The 22,606-nt window shown below is 40.5% G+C and overlaps 1 protein-coding gene across 1 annotated transcript; it reads right to left on the minus strand.

Annotated features, from left to right (window-relative positions):
* Positions 1 to 341: 341 nt before the first annotated feature.
* On the minus strand, positions 342 to 19,457 carry LOC110979452 (globin-like). The gene is made up of 3 exons (XM_022235253.2): positions 18,023 to 19,457; positions 8,887 to 9,112; positions 342 to 7,182 (listed from the first exon to the last, which is right to left on the minus strand). The coding sequence occupies exons 1-3, from the start codon at positions 18,211 to 18,213 to the stop codon at positions 7,045 to 7,047; spliced, it is 555 nt and encodes a 184-aa protein (XP_022090945.1). The 5' UTR covers positions 18,214 to 19,457; the 3' UTR covers positions 342 to 7,044.
* Between the last annotated feature and the right edge of the window lie 3,149 nt (positions 19,458 to 22,606).

A 22,606-nucleotide genomic window follows, 5' to 3' on the forward strand; every position in this document is an offset into this window, starting at 1 on the left:
TGTTACTATAAAAAATCCTTGGGGTTCAGCGCGTGGAAAAAAGCACTGCGACGATATTGGAGAAAATGTTGTAGGGGCGGATTCCACCCCCGGCTCTGTTAAGGGCTTACCCCTTAACTGGCTCCCAAAGTCCGCCCCTGAGGTCCTTTTGCTCTAGTTTAGGCAAAGTGGGATCCAAAATGCTTATATTAAACCTGCCGCTGCTGATAACAACGTATGTATTGCCGCTCTTTCATCCGATAGAATTTTATTTTAAGCAGGCGCTTTGTCCGCCCCTGCCTGCATGGTTTCCAGTCTTCCTCTTTAATTAAACAACGGTACAAAATGTTTATACCAAAAGGTACGTTTTTACCCCCCCAAATTTTGGAACATTGAAATAAGTTTAATGTAAAATTTGGCTAAGCATTAATTGCAAGTGTTCTACCAATAAATATATTTGTTCTGATTTATACAATTCATAAATACAGCCATCATAAGAGAAGAACTTATCACCAATCTCTGAGCTACACATTCCATGCCTATGAATTCTGATGTAGTCTGATTTTTTTTTCAAAGTAGACCGTAAATATTAGGCCTATTCCACGGCTTGCTGTGTAAGATGTTCCATTACCCATTGATTGGCTACAATACGAATATAGTGTACAGTAGACGACTTTAACTCTAACCCCCTAGGGAGTATGTAAAATCATATTAAAATCGGGGGGTTGGGAAGTTGGGTGTACATAAACATGACGGAATACCTTTGCTTGAATATCATCCAAACATTCCCGTATCAGAATAACATTAACATGTTGCGTTTGACATACAAAATAGAGAATAGGGGAGAAACAGCGGTTTACTTTTACCGGTAAACACAAGTTTGAAATTGTTCCAGTTTTTCATTTGAAAACGCATGTTTTATCATCCAAATTTCGGCTATTTTGTTGACACAAAGCCAAGTCATATCTCAATAACAAAATATTACACCGTTGATGCATAACAATACCGGTACTGTTAGTTATCGTTGAATCTGCCCTTTTACATTACAGGGGAAAACACTTTGTACTTTATTGAAATCGAACTTTGGAGTCTTCCCAACTCTTTCTTCTTGCATGCACACAAAACAAAACCCAACAAATGCTGCTGTCTGCATCAGGCAGCATCAACATTATCTCCATGGCACTCTTTTTTTTTAATCCGAGCGTAATTTAATTTCCGGTCACACGAATCAAAACGGCGAGGAACGTGCGCGGAGGCATGCGTTACACTACATGCATTAAAATCTCAGCCATGTCAAGTCCGAGTGCCGGGATATCGCTCAATGTCAGATCTTTTATTTCGGCCCAGACAGAAGTATAGACGGGTAAAACAATCAATTTCTGTTGCCGTTGCGCCAAAATGTAATATATGACGTAGTAATCGTATCCGCGACATGTGTTAAAGCTCGATGGGTCTGAACTGAAGCTACCCGCACAAATAAAACACAGTAACAACAATAACACATTGTTTTGGTTCCGAAGACACCAACAGTACTGCGTAAAGTCTTGACATCTGTTATTTTCTGAAGTACTACGGAAGGAATTTCGTAGTATAAACACAGGTGTAGTGTGTCTGAGTTTTTTTATTTTCAGTTGCCAGCGAGCGTGATATTTCAATGCTGCAATTATTTGTGATAATACAGACCTTCAAAATGTGTCTCAGATAACCTTATTTCAAAGGGTATTTTACTGCCTTTGGGCATTTGTGTTTATGACTGTTTCTATATTCATGAGCAAAACTGTAATGCCATCTCAGGAAGAAGCCTCAATGTTACATTCGTTTGTACGCAAAAAAGTCCTGATTTTTTGGTAGATTTCCTGGAATCAGTTTTCTCTTTGCTGATTCATTTTTGTTTATGTGCGAAGCAATTAGCAAGCATTAATCCCTCTCTCAGATATATTGGCAGTAGGTAGATTCTCAGCGGGTTCATACTTTGAACGGAACACTTATGAACTAAACCGTGTCTTCCTTGGATGACGTCACAGCAACAGCGCCCTCGGTTGTCCTGGAAACCATGGAAAAGTGTATTCTTTTAAGACGTGCACTTTTCAATGCATTTAACCTAATAAGAATGCAAAAGAGTTTTCATACGTTGAAGAAGTATACAAAGTCGAAGAAAATTGTTTCTAACAAAAAAATCCTCACAGCTAGTATACTTTAACTAAATACCAAATATAAGTATAGGATTGCATATCAAACGATATATTCATCCAGTCCTGCGTATGGCGCTGGATGCTCCTTTCGACGTGTGCCGGAATTCCCAGCATTTTTATTACCCCAAAAAATTCAGTGCTGTGCCTCACTTAAATGCATAAATCCTATCCATGAACTGGATTAAGAAGAAAACCTGGTAATTGTTAATGTTGACACAATTTACACACTTGTAAATTCGTGTCGTCAAACTTTGATGAGCCAATCGGAGCAGGAGTCACGGGGAAACAAGACGCTGCAGAAGGCTCTCCTGCCTGGACATTTTTCGCAGTCTTAACCGTATTGATTTTCTATCATGTTTCCTGTATCTACTTTATATGTTTTGAAGCGCTGAATGGAATAGCAGCATGCCAGACTATTTTGCGATTGAAGTGCGGTCCAAGACTTTTCTTTTTCAAAAGTAGCTCAAAAGTATGTTCCATCACAAAATGGTTCACCAGAGTAGAAAGATATTTTGCTTTCACTTTTCCCGAGTTCGAAAACCGAAAAATATATACCTCACTTTCAAGTTACCGTGGCCGACTCGTGAGAGGCCGGTGACTCTTCCTCGTTAGGAATTCTTTAATCAAATGTACACACTTGCACTTCACGCATGTCCACCAGAAAATACCATGCCATGCAAGGGGTCGAGATTTTTGTTACATATAATAGCCATTAAGATAGTATACAGCTCCACGTCCTGTTTTGATACTAAAAGCTGCCATTTCATTCGGCCACTGCCATATCGTTCTCATATACTCTCCTCATGTGCTTCAAGGCAAGATTGCTTTCATAACGCAGGCAATGCAACTTGAGATATAGGGCACATTTACTATTTCATAACGACCATCAGGGACCATGACCGCGCGCACTATTGGGGCAATTTACCACGCGAGAATTCTAAATGAGCTGCGTTTCAAGACGGCATATTCCCCCAAATCATAATTATGTCCCATGCAAACACAATGCGTTGAATCTCCGCTAGTGCAAAAGATGGGATTCCTATCATACAATTATGCGGTTTCTCTGCAAGTCAGTGTTACTATTGCAAACTGCGTTACCAGCTTTGGTGCTTCGACACTTTGAATTCTCATGGCCAATTTAAGGCTCGGCATTGCTTCCTTTTTTCTTTTCATACTTCGTCCGCGTCAAATCAAGCCATGTCAATGTCCCCTGATGCTTACCCTTTGTAGCGATGCACATCATGCAGCGCTATCCATTGACACTTTTTTTCAAAAAGGAAGCCACAAGCAGTGTTACTTACATATCCTTTCCAAGCATCTAACGAACAATTTGGTAAGCCCGAAATACATTAACACCTACATGACGTTGTAAGGAGGAAGGCAATTTGTTCGAAGCTCCACTTTAATAATACCTTGTTCTATTTTAACTTAAAGGAAAACACTGTTTTTGTATTCCAGTATACATACATCTTGTATCCAGGGTATTATTCACTTAAAAAACTTTGCTCAAGCTGATTTTACTTAATACTAGAAACCGACAGTTGTGACTTTTAATTTGGACGAGGAGCAGATTTATACATGTAGAACGGTGTTATCAAAAAGCATCTTCACATTTTTTCTTACCAAATCACATCCGTAATCTTCAATCAAACTGTTACAAAGAACTCACTTTGATAGACCCATCCTCATTGTGATCGTATGGGTTTTGAATGTGATGTAGGGAGATAGCAGCTATTACCATAGTTACCTTAATCCCCCTTTCCCATCAGAGAGCATTGGTTCTATGGTGGAAGTTGGATATGTCTTGTTATTTACTTGGTTGAGTTTGAAGTTTTCGCGAGCCGGGTCTTTTACGCGTTACATGCCTCTTCGACCAATAGGGTGTCGTAATTTGCCAAACGCACGCGCGCGTTCAGCTGAAGAATGTGCGTGTGAGTGCGGTGCCACCGCAGTTAGGGTGTCTTGTCGGATTAGTCTATAGCGCTACCCTCTCAAAAGAGTACCGTACAGCTTGCCATGGCTCGTTCGTGATGTGTGGCCATTGAAACAATTCATTAGTTTACGGACATACATCAAGTTAAGTATAAGCATTGCCCATCAGTTGAAAGTCTTGCTATAAAGCCCTTATAATGCGTTAAGGCACTTCAAGTAAACCTGCATGAACGTTTGAGAAAGAAAACGTTATCATGAGTTGAAACATTTACATCTAATATACGCGGAGATCTGAAAGGCGCGCAATGAGGAACAGGCGAACATTTCATTGTTTAACATGACAGGTAGCTTGGCAGCAGCTGTCAGTTCAAACAATACCTGTACTGCGTGACGAAAATGCGTCACTAATCTCTGAACTAACTTGCCCTGTCTTGTTATCTATGGAGAGTAGACATCCGATCGGGCATTTTTTTATATTCTTTTTCAACCAAACATATTGTGATTAACGTAGACGCTTTAATTTTGTTTAACTGCACTTTGAATAGAAGTTACGGCCAAAATACACTATAAAAGTTGTTCGAAAGTCAACCACAGGTTGCTCAAACACAAGCTTCTTTTTTGTTCTCTGACTTCCATGTTTGGTTTATATACAGCTTGGTACAGTCGGATCGACAAACCTGATTACGGTATATGTGGATGGCCAAAGAGGAAACACTGGGGGCATTTTTCCGAGCCATTGGAACAACAGCAATTTTAAGGGGAATTATGAAAAGGCCATGACGAATTGACACATGGCGGCATTATGGGATGAATCATAGCTGAAATTCCGCATTGCTTATTTTCTTCCAGTGGCTGGGCTGTAAAATTAAAATAATTCATCCGGTTACAAAGACATTTATTTAGTATTTGGTAAAGACTATTATTATAAACAGTATTGGCCTTAGAATGTTCTTAAATGCAATGTGGAGGCACAGAATAAAGACTACATAAATTGCATTGTTTGTGAGCACAGTGACAAATTACTGTAGTTTGTTTCTTATTCACACTTTAACGATTGCCATCTGTTATGCAGCATAGCGGCATCAGCATAACAACATCTTGCCCTGATATGGAATGTTATCGAAAATTTTTACACACATACGCGCAGCTACTGTAAACAATACAGCAGATATTCAATTTCAGGGGCTTGACTGTAAGTTTGTTAGAGTTTCTATGGTGAATTATTAAATTGAGATTGACTGTAGCCCCGGCAACAAAAGGAATGTATTCTAACACAAAGAGCTCAAATGAAAGAATAGTGCAGGGCACTTCACCGCTCCATCTTCGGTAGACGATGAAAATGAACGTAATCACATTTTCAAAAAAAAAGTACCCCACAAAGGTGCAGATGAAACCGCACGAAATTTCAAGGTAGTCGGCCAGGAAAGAAGAACGACCACGTAATTGAAATGCGACGGATTTAATCGTTATGCAGAAGAGAGCTTTACTGAATGAAACTATATGTAACGACTTACAATGACAGTGAGTATCCAAATGCCTTGAGGTTTGTGGGATGAGGTGACTGCTCTGAGGTGCTTTTGCAAACACAAGTAAACGTTTTGCTAAATGCACAACCCTACACTCTCCACAGAAATTTTTGCCGTAAAGTCAGATGTCTTTTTGGGATAAATTGTATAAATATGTGGAATTCAGACTCATCGTTTGAAATGGGAACAACTGCGCTGAGGTAACTATAACTTTAATGCTAAGATGTCGTTAAACGTTCAGAGTTTTATCCATATAGAACACAGGTTCTCACAAAATGTTGCTTCATACACCGTGCGTTCACATTGGAGCGAATGAAGTTTCGTGGCAACGAAAGGCCTCGTGGCGCTACATTGTGCTCGGAACGAGGGCGCAAGTAGACTCGTAACCTAATGTTTTTTTGGACAGTTTTACCGTATACTATGATTTCGTCGGTGATATTTTGTAAGAAAAAAAATCCTGCGCAATTAGCACTGCAAGAGCCTTGTGACAAACAGAAACCACAGTGCAGTTGCGTAACTGTCCACTTGGACATTGTGTAAACCTGACCGTTGCAATTGCTTGCCCCCACGAGCCATTCACACGCTAAATATACTATGCCTCTATATGCTTCTATATATGAAGCGCTTCATCAAATTAAAAAAAACCCAGCTTTATAAAAATCGAGTACTTGGTATATTTACGGTGAAATAGCTTGAAAAAAATGGTAAATGCACTGGCAATGTTGTACCCACAATGCATTGGCCGGAGTAATGGAATCTAATTACGTTTCTGACATGACAGACGATGCAACCCTTAAAGAAATCCCTAGGCACTCGCACACACACACAAAATACGTAATAAATTTCGTGGTATTCAGCCTTGTCTGAAACCATTTCCTATTTCTCTGAATCCCTTTATACAATATTAATACAACTTAAGCCCAATTTCTGAAAAGCAATTTTTCATATCTGTTTATTGTAATAGCAATGAACCAGCGTAACATAGTATCGTGAACAAAAGCTGATGTAATTGAATTACATTCCGCAGGACAGAAAGCAAAGAAAGGGAACCGCCTTCATCAAGTGCAGAATGCCACGGGAAACAAGGTCTGATGCATAATCAGACTGGGACAATGACAATATTAAAGCGAAGAGGAGACTGGCACAAACGGTGTTCCTGGAGTTTTGGTTAAATGTTGAGTTCCTGTCGCACAGCAGTTGCAGAAGCCAGGGTTATTCCTCAAGGCCGATACCTGAACACGGTCTGTCTTAAACTTTCTGCATCCATGAGACCAAACTTGATCTTCATAAACACAAATGAGTGATCTGATGAAACAGCTGTCTGGACCAAACGAAGAGCTGTATGGTTCTCTAGATATCTATTCAAGAGCAATGATACTGGCGTATACATGGGAACTGTTCCGCTCCATCGTTGTCTACGAGTCGGCTTGCATAGCCTTGGTCATATGGTCGATCACAAATGTCGTCCATGATTTGTAGATTTCCTCAATCTTTTCACTGTACCTTGTGTCTAAAAGTTCCTCGATCGCCTCAAGCAATGGCTTCTGAAACGTCTGCGAAGTTCAGAAGATGAAAACATAAATTTGTAAGCCATTTTGTTTGTTAGTCATTTTATTCTTTAGTCATATATTGAAAATCACTTTTTCCCATAAATAAGAAGGCAAGTGATAAAAATGTTGAATTATGGGATTCATAAGGGTCGTCTTTTCATTTATCTTATTTGGTTTTTTTTTTTACTACCAACTTTCATCTTACAGAGTCACTGTATATTAGATATAAATTTGGCTAGCCTTTTGTTCCATTTTTCTTCATGTCTTTACAACAAAAACTATATCACAAAGGTTAATGCAAAATGCATGGGTTGGCATTATCTCATCGGATTTGTCACTTAGGAAACTATAGGAAACTGTAAAGATGCAAGTTCACAAAGTCAGCGTTTTATTTATACCAGGTAGAGCCTATTACAGCAATTTATCTTATCAAGCTAAAGCTATGTCAACCTGATTCAACTTGAAATCATGGGAATATAGGCCTTTGTTAGATGCATCTGGGTTCAATTTGTGTACATATCGAAAGAAACAACAATTGTAGGGCCAGGAACATTGCGTTAGTATACACAGACCACACCCCCCCCCGAAGTACTGGTTGATACTAATTATAGAGTTTACGACAGCTGCTAATACGGGTAATTCATAACAGTCCGCCTCCAAGAGTTTGAAACGCTTGGGTCAATCAGGACGCGCGAAATCTGTCGACCCAATGCGCGTTTTGAAAGAGTTGACAGATTTCACGCGTTGTGATTGACCAACGCGTTATAAACTCTTGGAGGCGCACTATTGTGAATCGCCCGTATTCCAAGCAAGGTAAAAAAAAATAGAGTAAAAATAAATAGTCTCTGATGGAACTGTACGAGCAAAATGCGCACTCAACCAGCCTTGAGGACAGTGAACTTCTCTCTAAAGGTTGAGTCTACGCAATCACACTAATAGCTCATACAACAAGCAGTAAATAACGCTGGAGAAGCGGAAACACTTGAATTCGCTAGATATGCGATGGTCCTGATGTATCAAGTATATGAATTCAGTGACTTAAAGTTGAAACTTAATCATAGGCAATCGTTTAATGGCGAGCTTGCTACGTACCATCAACAAAAATATAAACCTGTTCTTTGTTGACATTTTTATGTCACCATTGCGCACGTCTAACCTGTACGTGTACAACCCACGCACGACCGCAGAGACAATTTGTGTTTAAAGCATAATGAGGAACAGAGTGAGCATTGTAATAAAATCCTGTCTCTAAGGGCGTGAGGGCAGTAGGGAGAGGGGTGAGACTGTTTCGAAACACCGCTTGTCTCAGTTACTGTAATCGATTATTCTTCATGTCTGTTATAACAATTCTCATAAAACGAAATATGTGCTAGAAAATCCTTTTCAGTTTTAAACATCAACACTCAACAGTGGACGTTTGTTCCTTTCTACACAGGCCACGCGATGGGATTTTCTTTTTTACTGCATGACAGCATCTACTCTTGTAGATGCTTTTTATAAGAAACATTTTTAATCTTATTCCCAATGTTGAGGGGTTATGAGCATTCTGTAGTTTTAAATCAAATTTCAATATGATCAAAGGTCGAACGTTGTTGCTATAACCAAGGGCAAACTGTCTCTAAAGTGTGGCCGCCCATACAAGATAGTGGTCAATAGTTTTAAACAAAAGCCTACGATTGGGCCAATCACGGACCAAGCCGCACTCACCCATATAACGTCTGGTTCCACGCCCAACTTGGCGTGTCGTTTACCCGTTTTACTCAGGAGTTTGATGACCGCGTCCACGTCGCCCAACAACTCGACGGCCTCATCGAAGACGCCCATCAGTGCAGTGGCGTGCATCTCGAAGGACATGTCGTTCCGGAGCTGCTCCTCTGTCTTGCCCTTGAATAAAGGGAACCAGTCCTGCGTCTCGGGCGTGTTCTTGAACAATCTGGGGAAAAAAGTTGAATAAGACTGCATCCAAACGAAATCATACTTGCCCGTGCATGGAACTCAGTTGGGTAATTTCAGAGGTTGTAAAGCTTTGTAGCAGTTAGTCTTGTAACAAGATAATCACAAAGCAATACAGGCATTCACAATAGTGCAATCAGTGCAACATTGAGAATCAGTGCCTTGGATGACAGCACAGTTCTTCTCATGAATATGCAAATATGCATTAGCATAAAAGCCAAAAAAAGCGTAAAAATATGGGTTAAAATTGCAAAACAAAAATTTGAAATAAGGTTAATTGAAACTCAAAGATGCAATTTCCAGGGTTTTTAGTAAATTTCTAAAAATTATTTCCATATCCTGGTTCCTTAAGACTTTAATTTGTCATTACATGTACTCTACATATTAAATATCAAGTTGTTGAACAAAGAACACGGTCGAGTACTGTGTTAAAGGCTGGCTCATACCTGGCGCGAAAGCGGCGACACTTTATCGTTGTGAGCGAAGTGGGGGCACGGGCCCTCCGCTCGAGGCCTGTGCCCTGTCCCAACTCCCACCCGTGTTCTCCCCTCTCAGAAAATAGTGAAGGAACATCTCTTAATAGTCCACCTTGGTTAGTGTTTTACCCTTCACTCCATGAAAACAAGGTAAATCAGATCCTAAGATGGTCCCCTCCCAAAAGGAGGGCCCCGGGTTCCCCCAGCAAAATGAATCCCAGTTATGCCACTGCAATATTCCGATAGAAGCGGCGTCCAATACTGATGAACTTTACAGCGGATTTTTACATTTCTTGGCAATCTTGTGAATACATAAATGTATAACGCTCATATTTAATGTGAGACAGTTCTTAGCTTAACCCTTGGAAGAAACCAGCTCTTTTGACTCAGAACACAACATGTAAATTTTTGTTAGACTTTGGTCCGTGCAGTTGCACCTTGACAATCAACACGCTCCTTGTCACGGCTTCAGCGTGCGCACACACAGAGCTACGTTTTACGCAGCCATTCGGGTAAAGCAGACTCTATCGTGCGTCCCTCTTATAAAAACATGTACATCCTTGCAATCCAGGAAATGGCGGCAAAATGATATTCTTAACATTTCAAACAGCAACGCAAAACGATATCCGACTCACGACAACTGATCACTGCGCGCAGGAAATGGCTCCGACGCAACTATACACAATGAAAAACTAATACAGACAACGGGAAATATAACCTACATGTAATACTATATTGCGCGGGAATGGAGGTAAATGAAAGATGAATTCACCCGGCGTTGCCAAGACCTGAACTGTGTATATCTGATCATGAAATGCGTTGTGTGTGTCTCAGGTATACAGACACAGTGAATAATGTTGCATCATATCAAAAGAGCCATGCATCATGAGAACTGTGGACACATTTATAAGTCGGTTTTACAGGTCTCGCTGATGCAACGCAAGAACGCAGCTTAAAACGTTGAGATGAGGCTTAGTAAATACAAATGTTTGGTAATTTTTTTTTATGTAAACAGGATATGCGCAATTTCTTTGTTTTAGTGTAACCCGTACATTTATCACAGAGACAACATGAGATACATGAGGCCTGATTTACTCATTTTTTTCATCTCCATTATATTGAAATCTTATTTATTAAAATTAATATCGGATAAAGAGTTTAAAGGGTAACAAGCATCGAACGATAAAAAGGGTTCAAAGGTCCTTCTGAACCGGCATGATTCTAAAACATTGCCGGAAATGCCCTTTAAGAACACAAGACATGTCAAACAAGCACGGAAGCATTCCATCAGCTTTTCCACAAGAATGACGATCCCGTGGCAATTAGAGACGGGACAAAATCTATTGGTTGAACTTCTAATTAATTGTACATCGTCAATTTAACCTGTTTTCCCTTTCATTGCGAGATTTTCCTCCGAGATCAACGGAACAGCTTTCCTTCATAGGAAGTACGGCGCAGATAGATCAACAGTTTGCTACCTTCCACCGTTAGGATAAGATCCCAACAAATTAACATAATAACTTTACAAGAGAACCTTCTATCATTAATTTACTTGAGCCTAATTTTTTTTACTGTTTTGATACCAATACTTTGGTCACACTTCATCGAAAGTATGAGAAAAAAGTGTCGAGTCAGTTTTCTAGCAATATAAATTATTCTACAATATATAGTGATAGTATGTCGTCACCGTTTTCACGAAGAAAAACTGGTTTTTGAGAAATCGCCCGAGAAATTTCTCCTCTTTCAAAAACAGCAACAAAATACCAATATGGGACAAGTTATGCAGTAAGAAAACCTCAAACGACTCTTTGAGAGGCAAACTTTGTCTGAACCAAGTAATTATAATGAACACAGTGGTCAATTAGCCGAAAATCAATAAGTAAAGATGCGTGTCTGTTCGTGAAATCGAAAATCCATGTTTTCCTACTTATGGGCCCTCCGTGCAATGTATTTTTCCATAGGGAAGGGGCACACGTGTTCTCGCGCGCAAGTGTTACATCGGATGTGTGACTCCGTAAAAACAAAAATCGTACTTGACCTACTTTTTGGCCTTTTCAGTCGATTTGTACGTGTAGGAGGGGCAGTAAGATTTGTGTCTCATCGTGAAAATGCAACATGCACTTATAGAGGTTTAGGCCCCTAACAACATAAACGTAATCGAAATCGGAAAAAAAATACTACTTTCGACATGTGTGGCTCTTCGTGAAAACGGTGACGATATAAGGCCAACGGTGACACTGTAATCAGGCCAGGTACAATAAATACCAGTCGATCGTAACACCTGCATCATTTTAAAAACCATATCCCGTGTTTAGCTATATTGTATAGTCTATATCTTCCCTTCAAACACTGGAACCATCCAACACTACCTCATCACATGTGCGGGTGAAAAATGACTTTCTGCAACCAAAAACCATGTAGAGTACATGGACGTTTTATGGGCTAAGTCGTGGACGTTTTATTTTCGACCGTCAAAATGATAGGCCACATATGAAAGGCCGTGAACATTGGCTTCATCTGCACAACAGAACATGACAGTGAATTATTTGTGAAAAAGCATGAAGCGCCCTTTATGACTTAGGCTATTATTAAAAAAACCAAACGAAAATAATATAAATATGACGAAATTAACATATATTGGACGAAAGTGGACTAAATCTAAAACCTAACAAATATATAAATAAAGGACGACAGAAATTTATATAACACGAAAATTATACATAAAGTACGAAACCAATTTATATATAGGACAAAAGTACATTTAAAGGACAAAGGTGATTCAGGACGAAAACTAATAAATATACAGCAAAACTCATATATAAACGACAAAACTAATAAATATAGAACGAAAATTATGTATAGGACAAAACCAGTATACGTAGGACGAAACTAATAAACATAGCATGAAACTAATATTTCTTTCGCCTCGTACACAGACCCGTAAACTCTTTACTAGTACAAAGCTGGCTGTCACTTTGGATGGAAAGGTGTCAGCCATGTAAAAGCTGCTGTGGCCATAAGGGGGAAAAGTGAAAGTAAAAAGAATAAGGCACTGCCCGTTTTGAAAGAGAATACTACAATTACCAGCCGTATCTCTTTTATCCCCTACGTGTATCCAAAATCCAAAATCTAAACTCTATTTGGCAAAAATATTGTCTTCAGAAAGGTAAAGGGATAAAGGCAATCTTGCGACCTTCATGCGCCAAAAGATATCCAGAAACCGTGAACAAAGCGCGCATTTCGAAAGTCTGTCAGCACAATAGAGACTGGCTTCGTCGTTATGTTCATGGGGCATTGCAAAGGCCACGGGTGAATCCTTGGAAATGATGTTTTCGTCGCACTAATGTGAGACAAGTACAAGTACACCATTGGGCCCAGAAATGGGTCGTTGCTTGCTGCAGGCCTGCCGGCCTAAGATGTACCGGGCAGTCTGCTGTTCTGGGTCAAAAGCAGTGGAATCGACAACCATATGCAGATTGAATCCCCCAGCAGGTGGATTTGTTTACTTCAGACATGGATTGAAGCCTAGTAACCAACAGGGGTCATGCCCTCCCAGTAACAACGAACAAAAACACGTTCAGAAAAAGGCGAATTTTGTTTGGTCTTTTTTATTTCTTTTCCTTCAAACAGCGTATTAAAAACCCTCAAATGTAATTTTACCCCTCACAAAGGCCTTAAAAGGATACAAGAATCAAACCCTTTCAAAATGTTTTGTCCAACCCCCTAAAAGTTTGACCCCCTAAGATTCAGTTCCTTGTCCCAAGTCAACATGGCCTTGCATTTTAAACACTGCTACGACAACACTTTAGCACAATAACCACCCTTGTAAAGACCAAAACTTCTTCCTCCATCGATGAGCGCCAGCTAATCCAAGACCAATTATAATGCCAAAACATATTATCATCCCCTACAGAGCGGTCGTTTTCAGTATTCGTCACCGAGGTCTATCAGCATACTGCTGTTCCCTATTGTGTATGTGTGGGAGGGGGTTGAGAGGGGTGATCTTACTGTAAATCCGCTAAGTCCAAGAGACCGACACCCGTTAACCTTTACACCAAAGAATAAAATTGTCTTGATACCTGTAGCAATTGCATTTGTTTATGGTCGCACTGGAAGTTTTCTCGTGACTTACCATTTTAATGACTCGTTACCCGGTACCCGCGAGCAGCGGCATGTCCAGTGTCAAAACATGCTAAACCTCATATCAAATCAATCTGGGTATCGTTTATAATAATTGTAAAAATACGGAGCGTATATTCTTAACATCGAAAAAGTTGCAATACTGGAACTTCAAAAAGGAATATAAGAGATAAATATATAAAAAATGTGTTATTGGCAGGTAAGGCGGTGAAAAGACTTTAAGGCCAAAAAAATCTCCGGTTTCTGGTCACCGCGCGCGTCGCCGTAGACCTGTGTGTCGGCAAAATAAAGATTTTTTTTTTATTTTGCATAAAACGATTTCCAAAAGCCGCCAAACTTACTTGATCGGCAGGAATTTTAATGTGTTTTTGATGGGTGGGGTTGAGTAACATGTACAGTGAACGAATCCCCCAAGGCCTCCATACATTTCAGTTGGGCACTCTTATCAGATGACGTCATTCGTGTCGGAATCAGTTTGTTGTGGCTTGATATTGTGAATGATTATACGGGAACTGGCCGTAGATGCTGCCAAATACTCGGTGTAATTTCCGGCCGTAGCCAATTGATTCGGACCCGGGCCTACGTCGGTGAATCAGACAAACAAAGTGGTCTTACGTCCTGCTTACGTATACAAATTAAAAACGGTTTTAAGCAACAAACCGTGAGGGGCCAGACTATTTCAGTGTCGGAGAGGCAGTGGCGGTACATACGCATGCAGTGCATGCAGTGGCCATGGACATCGCGTTATGACAATCATAGGCCTACATGTGTGTACGTGGCTGACTTTCCGCCCAATTTTTTATATGCAGCTTGTTTCTTGCACGCTAAAACAGAAAACAATGTGTACAGTATATCATTCATCTCATGAGAATTTTATTTTCATTTTGACAGTGGAGCTTAACTGTTTTCATTTATGTTTAGGCATAGGCTATTTGACATGCAACTTGTTTCCTCAAAGCTAAAGCAGAAAACAATGTGCAAAGAATGTCATTTACTGCTACCTCATGAGAATTTCATTGAAAATCGGAAACTGGAGCTGAACATTTACTTTTCACATTTAATTTTCAATGGTTGTGCTACCGTATTTTAACAAGCTCAATCTTGCCAAGAATAGAAACCTCTTGTTTGAGTGAGATGACTGAAACCATTGCCTCTCGTCATATTTTATGTTCTTTTTATTCATTCAAAGTTGTTAATTCACACTTCTCGTGGTAACAAAGCCATGCGCTCTAAGCATGTGTGGACATACATGTAAATCACTTCTAAGGCAAAAAAGGGAAAAAAAAACAGCCTCAACGCACCACTTTTGGACCAAGCCCATGACTAGAAACAGGAGTCTTTTTTGGCCTAATATGAACCTGGCTGCTAAAGAATTTACTGGTAACGAGCATTAGAGGCCATTACTGTGGTAGCTCTTGACTCGTGGACAGTTGGTACGCACGTATTGAAAGCCTCTTCGACCAACAGGATTAGCCTACCGGCAATTCTACCATATGGCGAACCGGGTTGCATTAACAAGGGGAGGGGGTCGGGGAATGAAATGGAAGGAAATAAACTGGACCACGTGCGCCCTCCCCTAATGGGTGGTTGCTTCCCGAGTCGTTACGCCACTGCATTTCCGCTCCACAGCTTGAGTATACAACCATTGTTCGTTCAAAGGGACACTAAGTGTTAAAATCCGCACCCTTCCAGCCTGTCGACGTCCAAGCGGTACTGTAAATGGCCCCCAAACACATGGGACTACAGAGATACATGCATTACAGTTCGAAACTGCTGTCTTTGATTCAAGCAATGGTCTCCCTTTTGAGATATCAATACTATGTACAGCTGATAAGATACCTCCCCTGCTATACGACACCATCTATACGATATCACTAAATTAGCAGAGTAACATTAAGGTGGTGCACTAGGCCTACGGCTTGCATAATTCTCAGCGGGGAGCCTGTCTTCTCTAGAAATTGACGATGGGCTCAAGATTTGTACGGTCAATTCTCAGTTTCAAAGTCGATTGAGGAAAATCCAAGAACCACGTTTGTTGACACAGTCAACACCATAATAAACCCGAATTGGAATTAAAAAGGACTACCGGTGGCAATAGTGCTATCCGCCTCATTTTCACGACCATGCATCCACTGGTCCCTCTTAATCAATGCTCTTTCCCTCAAGGATAATGAATTACCTGCCGGACGACCCCGGCGCATCAAAGGGCTGTAATTTCCAGCCATGTCGTTGACGTATAATGAACGCGCGGCTGCATGACCAGCCTTGTGCTAGGCCTTACTATATAAGAAGTTAGATACTACGGCCTAACGGCTGTTCGGATACATGGCCATTGGCTTTGACTGCGTGTTTGCTAATATCTGAACTTTCACTGAGACTGAACGGTAACTTAACCAATACATGTGTTTGCCTCATTTTATTGGTTTTATCATTGTAGGGGCCTATACGACGACGTAGCACAACGAAGCAAAACAAACTGTTCATTTATCCATACGAGAAGAGATCAGGATATCATAACATCTTTGTCAGGAAACAGGCTTTTCACACAATGTTCAGAACAGTGTTGTCTCTTGACTAAGGAGCCGTCAAAATTGTCCTAGGAAGTACAATGTAGGCCCTAGATCGGCTGCGTTCGAGCGTGTATAACTCGTGTAAACAATTAAGAGTGTGCGCCTACGCACACTGACAGCAAGAGTGCGACCTGCGGGTAAAGTCAGAGCGTGTGCTCTCCACCAGCCCGGAGGCCTACTCCTGCATCACGTCGTTCAAGATGGCAGAAAGCAAACAATAATCGTTCACGCGATGCGACCCAAGAGTTATGCGCACGCAACATCTTCCTGCCCGCGAGTATTGAGAGTAAAATGCGTGAATGCAGCCGAAGTGTTATTGTTACGGTGCGCTCTTGGTAAGACAGAAAGTAGGCCTAACAGTGAGGGACTCCTAAAAATTTACAACACCAAAGAATATCTAACACATGTAGTCGGATTTATCTCGTTCACGAAATGCGGTGGACATGTTAGGGCCCTCCTTCAATGCAATACTATACAGTAATTTAATATTTTGAGAAACGCACGCATGGCAGTGATCTTATGCTTTCAAAAATATGAAACTAAGGACGACCAGCGAAAAAAAACAATTGTCATTCCCAGGAGCGATTTTCATTTTTCTGAGAGTTCTTATCAAGAACATATACACTAGCCGGCTGTCAACAGCTATGCAAATACAAACGCCAACAAAAACGAGTGTGGGTTGTTGATTATCATAACATTTCCTATGAAACGTGTGACCCCAGGCAGACATAGAAATTACTGAGCAGACTGCTATAATTGATGACATGTGGACAAAGCCCAAAATCGTTTGTAAGATATGCAAAGAGGATTTATTAATAGCACTACCAGTGGAAGCAAGGGGAGTGTATACTGTTTAAAAAAAGGGGGACATGCATTGGGCAATGAAAAATGATTGGCTTGAAAAATAATGTTGGCAAGGAATTACTGGTACCTCAGTTGTTAGTAAATAAGGATAAAATTTGATCAGCCAGTGGGGAAATTTGCCCAACATGCTGGGTTGTTGATATTTTGACATTTCAATCTCCCGGGCAACAATAATACGGGTGTGTATACGGTTTCCTTCTTATTTGCGCGACTGAGAATTTAAAAACGTGTACCGACTGCTTTGCATCCAATACTTTTTGTAAGGACTGCACCAACACTCCAATGGTATGGGGTTTGCGAATTGATCATTCGTAGTATACGGACAGGCTCCACATCGTTCAGTCCATGATTACATATAGCTGTGCCCTACAAGGTCTCGTGAAAGAGAGGTTTCGTTGTCCTTGCATACTGGAAGGCTTCTATGCATTTTACATTAGACATAATCCTCAATTATTTGCACTTTTAAAGAATGCTCCTCGTACTCATAAATATATTCACATCCGCCCCAAGGTAAAACGGCATTTCCCTTGTACATGTATTGTACGTTTGGGGGAACTGCAGTGAAAGGGGACAACTGGAATTGAAGCAAACTGACGAAAATACAGGAGGAATAACAACGACATGACAAAAGTTAAGCGATCTCGGTAAAATGCACTGCATACGGCGTGCGTATACTGCACTATACGGTAACTTTTGGTATTAAACCTGCAGACTATCTTCACTGGTATACATGTAAAGGGCCACTCGCTGTGAGCCACTGCAATTTCCTGAAGTAAAATACCCTGTTCGTTCTGAATTTTTCATCTCCATTTGCCCAAAACAAATACCTGTTATACTAACCTGATTAATGCATTCATTCCAACAGTGTCTAAGCTCCGCTGTACGGCCTTCCATGATTTTTCGAGGCTGAATTTCTGGCGGGCCGTCAGTGGCAATCTCGGGTCGGTGGGCGGCGGGGCGTCCGGTTCAGGGATGCCCCCTGCCGTACCGTTCCTAGTCCGGTCCTCTTGCGCAGATGGAGAACAACCCATTGAAATTGCCTCTCGCTGGAGTTACTTCACTGAACCCCCAAACGGCGAATCCTTTCGTAACAGCAGACAGAATATAAAACAGCGCTCCATTATTACAGTCAACTCAGGCTATGAGGTTGGACGCATCTCTCTCATAGGATAACTCGATCGTGATACCTAAGTCCTGTTATTAGTGTGAACACAGGTTATTGTCAAACATTACTGCATCTCAACGTGTGGCGCGCGAACATTGTCTTCAATCATTGTCGTATCAGTTTAATGTTATGTCTCCCTTAAAATCCCTTCCAGCGGGAGACGTTAGTTTCGCACGACACGCAGTATGATCGCTACAATTTCATGGCGATCACCAGTCGAAGGCCATATTCATCCACCAGCTGATACGAGATACTGTGATAGTCCTGTGAGCATTACAGGCCCCTGCATTGAAACCTGCCGCTTATAGTGACGCCAACCAGTTGTCATCACCAATCCCAAGCCGTCTGATGTCTAAACGGTACCCTAAAGCAATCACCTGCAAGATGACCTAGTTATACAAAGATCCACTACGCCGCATTTGGTTTTGATTTGATTTTTGATTTTAACCATCATAAGAAATAAACAGAAAGCTTTGACGTTGGTCCAAAAAATGGTGGTGTTCACGAGCTTGTAGTCTGAAATGAAAGGAGCCCAAACGTTGTGGATGATTCCACGCGATACGTGCAGCTCCCCCGTTACCGATATGAGCTCTGGCGTTAGCATGTGTCTGTGGGCCTAATATGCGAGAGGCAGTCGAGCGTGCTGTCATTGCTTATCGTTGTTAGCCTTGGTTGCCAGGTAATTTATCGCAACCCCCAATTACTCCTTGGTTTGTCATTGCCATCGCAACTCACAGTGTCAGCCAGCGTCTTCCTGGCGTGGCTGCAGAACAAACAGCATTTTATTCAACCATCATCGTTGTTGTCGATGTGGGACACAGTTATTAGCTTGCCGATCATTATTACTGTCAATCATACTCAGGCGAAGTGGACTATCCAGTTAGCAAGACCTCTCATTTTTTCTTCATCGGTTACGTAAATGCGATACCACAATGCAACTGGACTGCAGTTAGGCATTTTCCAGGAAAAAAATAAGTGCTGGTGGATCCTACCGAGCTGTCCGTTCAGAGTACAAGAAACCGCCATTTGGTGCTGTACTTCAAATATATACCATGCACAGGCATCATTTGCAGAGGAGTTTACACATCATTCTGAATATATTCGACGATTCAACATTAACTGTTCATGAAAAAATCGATCTTGTTCTTCAGATTCTATTATTTTTATGTGATGTTCACTGTACAATTTTTGAAATATTTAAATGTACTTCACGTTTTTTGCTCTCTTTTAAACGGATGTCTGGTTAAGCACACCTTTTTGACGACAATTTTATAATTTGGTTTTTCCTTGAATGACATCCCCTGTCTATTTTATGTCAGAAGATACACATGTACAATATATACGCTATATAAATAAAATGGACGCTTAATAATGCAGGCTGCAATAGCGTAATTTGAGCGTAGCATGGTGCAGTGATCGACTGTATTAATGAATTTTAGAGCTGTCTGTCCATCAACATGACCTTATTTTCCATCAGTTCCTTAATTAATGCATCTGCCTTTTCCTGTGTATATTCAATGCCTCACGCCTAAACGCTATACATGCACTATGCGTGGAATAAACAAAATGTCGTCGATTGGTTGATCAATATTCTTGATTTCAGGTTGTATTTATTATGCCAGTTGTCCTATCCGACTTAATTAATCACATGCTTAAACCTCTACAGGTGCCTCTACAGTTCTTATCCTAATACGCACAGCGATCTGTGAAACCACAGAGCAAGGAACATTAACCTGTAATCACACTGTGTACATAAAGTCGAGTCTAAAGGCGCCTTTTCGACAGGTACATTTTTGGGGTGCGTTGTGTACACGATGCGTTCTTGCGTTTCACTTTCAGAGACACAAAAATCAACCTTTTTAACATGACACAAGTGTGCGTTGCGTTCAGAGCTCAAAATCGCCCCAGGAGCGATTTTAACGGACACGCAACGCTTGGCGTAAGTTTTGACATGCATATGGAAAGGGACCTTAATGCAATTCGGCAGCTAGAATAAGAAGTCATTAATTTGAGGCGCAAGCTAGTGCACAGGTGGTGCGCGCGCGTTACATGCCCCTTCGACCCCATAGGGTGCCCTGGGACATGACACCGATTGTTTGCAATTCAATTAAGGCCATTCAGATGACCAACAATTGTCAACATTTTGTAAACGACGAAGTCAAAGCACGGGCATATCGCCTCCATTTAAGTCTATAGAGCCTGGAAGTAAAAGATCACGCAGCGAGCATCCGGAACTCTGGCGTGGTGGGAGTTTGCAACTGGCCAGTACTATCACGTTCAATCATTTTTTGGAGAACGATTCCTAGCTGAAACCGCCTCAAGAAACACTCATGTCAGAATTTTACCTTTGTCTTCCTCAAGTAATATTTTGGAAAAGTCACTAGGAAATGGGTAAAAAAAAATAAAATTTCGTTGACGACCTTTCGCTTCCAGCAATATCGTTCCTGGGTCTCCTTAATTGTTCATGCGGGTTTTTTTCACTCCCCGTGCTTATGAGAAAATGACAACACAAAGATTTACCTACTTGCACTCGATAGATTCTAGATTCAGTCAGGTTGACCTGAGACAGTTCTTGTCAGCAAAAGTTAAAAATTAAAATAAATTCTTAAAAGATTTTGAGCTTTTTTCATGTTGGCTTTTACCGACAGACTATCATGAAGTATAGTTACTTTGCTAACAAGACCACAGAGTTGCACTTTTCTTCATGTTTTTAAAGCTTTTCAGAAGTGATTGGTCAATTTTTGGCAGGATATATCGTTTAGGTCTTGTAATTTTTCCTTTTCTATAAACTAATGTGCTTGCAAACATACTTTTATAAAGGCCTTTTAAACGAACGGGAAAGAAATTACAAATTCTAAAATGACTGCATGCTATTTTTTCTATCCAAGGGTTTCCGGATGCGTGCTACCAGGGGGTCCACTTTCAGGCTTTATCCCATACTTGAAATGATCGACGGTCATTCGAACCCGGCTTGAAAAGCCCGACACAACGGTAAAAAATAATACAGTTGAAAAAGTAAGATAAATAAACAATTCCTGCAGTAAGAACAGTTATTCTTAGAAAATTAAGAACAGGATTCATCCCAGTGAGGGTTCTATTCAACTGATCCATCAAGAGCGTGGCTCGATCTAAACTTTTCGGACTGCATACGTGGAGAAAGTTAATGCGTAGGTTTTTATGTGCCTCTTAAAAAGCTTAGGCTTTGTCTAAATTGTGAGGGTGAGTCCAGTAACTAGACCTCACGTGGTTTATAACTGGTTTTCTGCAGCTCATTATAAATAAATATGACGGTAGTGCCGACAGCAGGGATTAATTCACGACCAAATTACGGCGCCAATGCAAGATGATATTGAATGGAAGCTTCTTCACCTAGGAGATTTATTTAGTAGACAAATGGAAAACGGAGAGCGAGACATCTCTTGAAGAACGCTCTCCAAGGAATTAGAGTTATTAATGTATTGTAGATATGTTTCATTCAAACTCACTACTTCCAAGACTCGAGTTTCTTCAGCAAATTTTTAAATTTCTCCTTATTTAAAGGCAAAAGCACACAGGCTAAAAATACACAAATCAGACAAGACCCACTGGATAAATACATAAGGAACTGTACCGCTATGTTTTTAAATGAAGCTGTTTTTTTGGTTCACAGTGAACTATGGAGTCAGGTCCTCGCAGACTTTCCTCCTAGGTCCAAAGGTACAAGTAGCATGCATATATTTTAATGCCGTGCGGCTTTCGAGTTTCAAGAGGAGTTAACGTAATTCTTGGTATTCGTTACCTTCAAATATCCGCCAATCCACAATTTAAACAAAAGAAACAAAATTTAAAGGTAAAATAGGGTAGAAGCTCTATCATGACTTTGTTTGATGACCAACTTCACATAGTTAACCATTGAGCCTGCCAGGTTTCATAATTTCGCTAGAGAAGAAAGTTGTACATTAATTTGTACATATGCAATATAATCTATAATGTTACTAATGTTGGAAAGGATAACTCTAACCCAGCTTAAGAGATGTGTGTACCCCCCGTTATAAAGAGATAATTTGTCTAATTGTTGAATATAGGCCTAACTTTCTGTGTATCTATATACTTCCGTTTATTTGTTAATCATCCCCAACCCCTTTTCATGAGCAAATTTGAGGCTATTATTCCAAAAGATATATCCTCTCTGGCAGACTAGGTTTTAAGTTTTATTTTCATTTTTGAGAAAAAGTTTTTACTCTCATAGGTGTTCCATTTGGATTTCGAGTATTTACCCA

Source organism: Acanthaster planci, linkage group LG01 (genome assembly GCF_054643075.1).
Source record: "Acanthaster planci isolate LZ-2023a linkage group LG01, COTS_SCS, whole genome shotgun sequence".
Classification (NCBI taxonomy): Eukaryota; Metazoa; Echinodermata; class Asteroidea; order Valvatida; family Acanthasteridae; genus Acanthaster; species Acanthaster planci.

What these genes read in the sequence shown, in the direction of transcription:
- LOC110979452 (XM_022235253.2), bottom strand. Translation starts at nt 18,213, where the DNA reads ATGGGTTGTTCTCCATCTGCGCAAGAGGACCGGACTAGGAACGGTACG. An exon ending in GGAATGAATGCATTAATCAG is followed by an intron (nt 9,113 to 18,022) that starts GTTAGTATAACA and finishes TTTTTTCCCCAG; the next exon opens with ATTGTTCAAGAACACGCCCG. An exon ending in TGGAACCAGACGTTATATGG is followed by an intron (nt 7,183 to 8,886) that starts GTGAGTGCGGCT and finishes TGAACTTCGCAG; the next exon opens with ACGTTTCAGAAGCCATTGCT.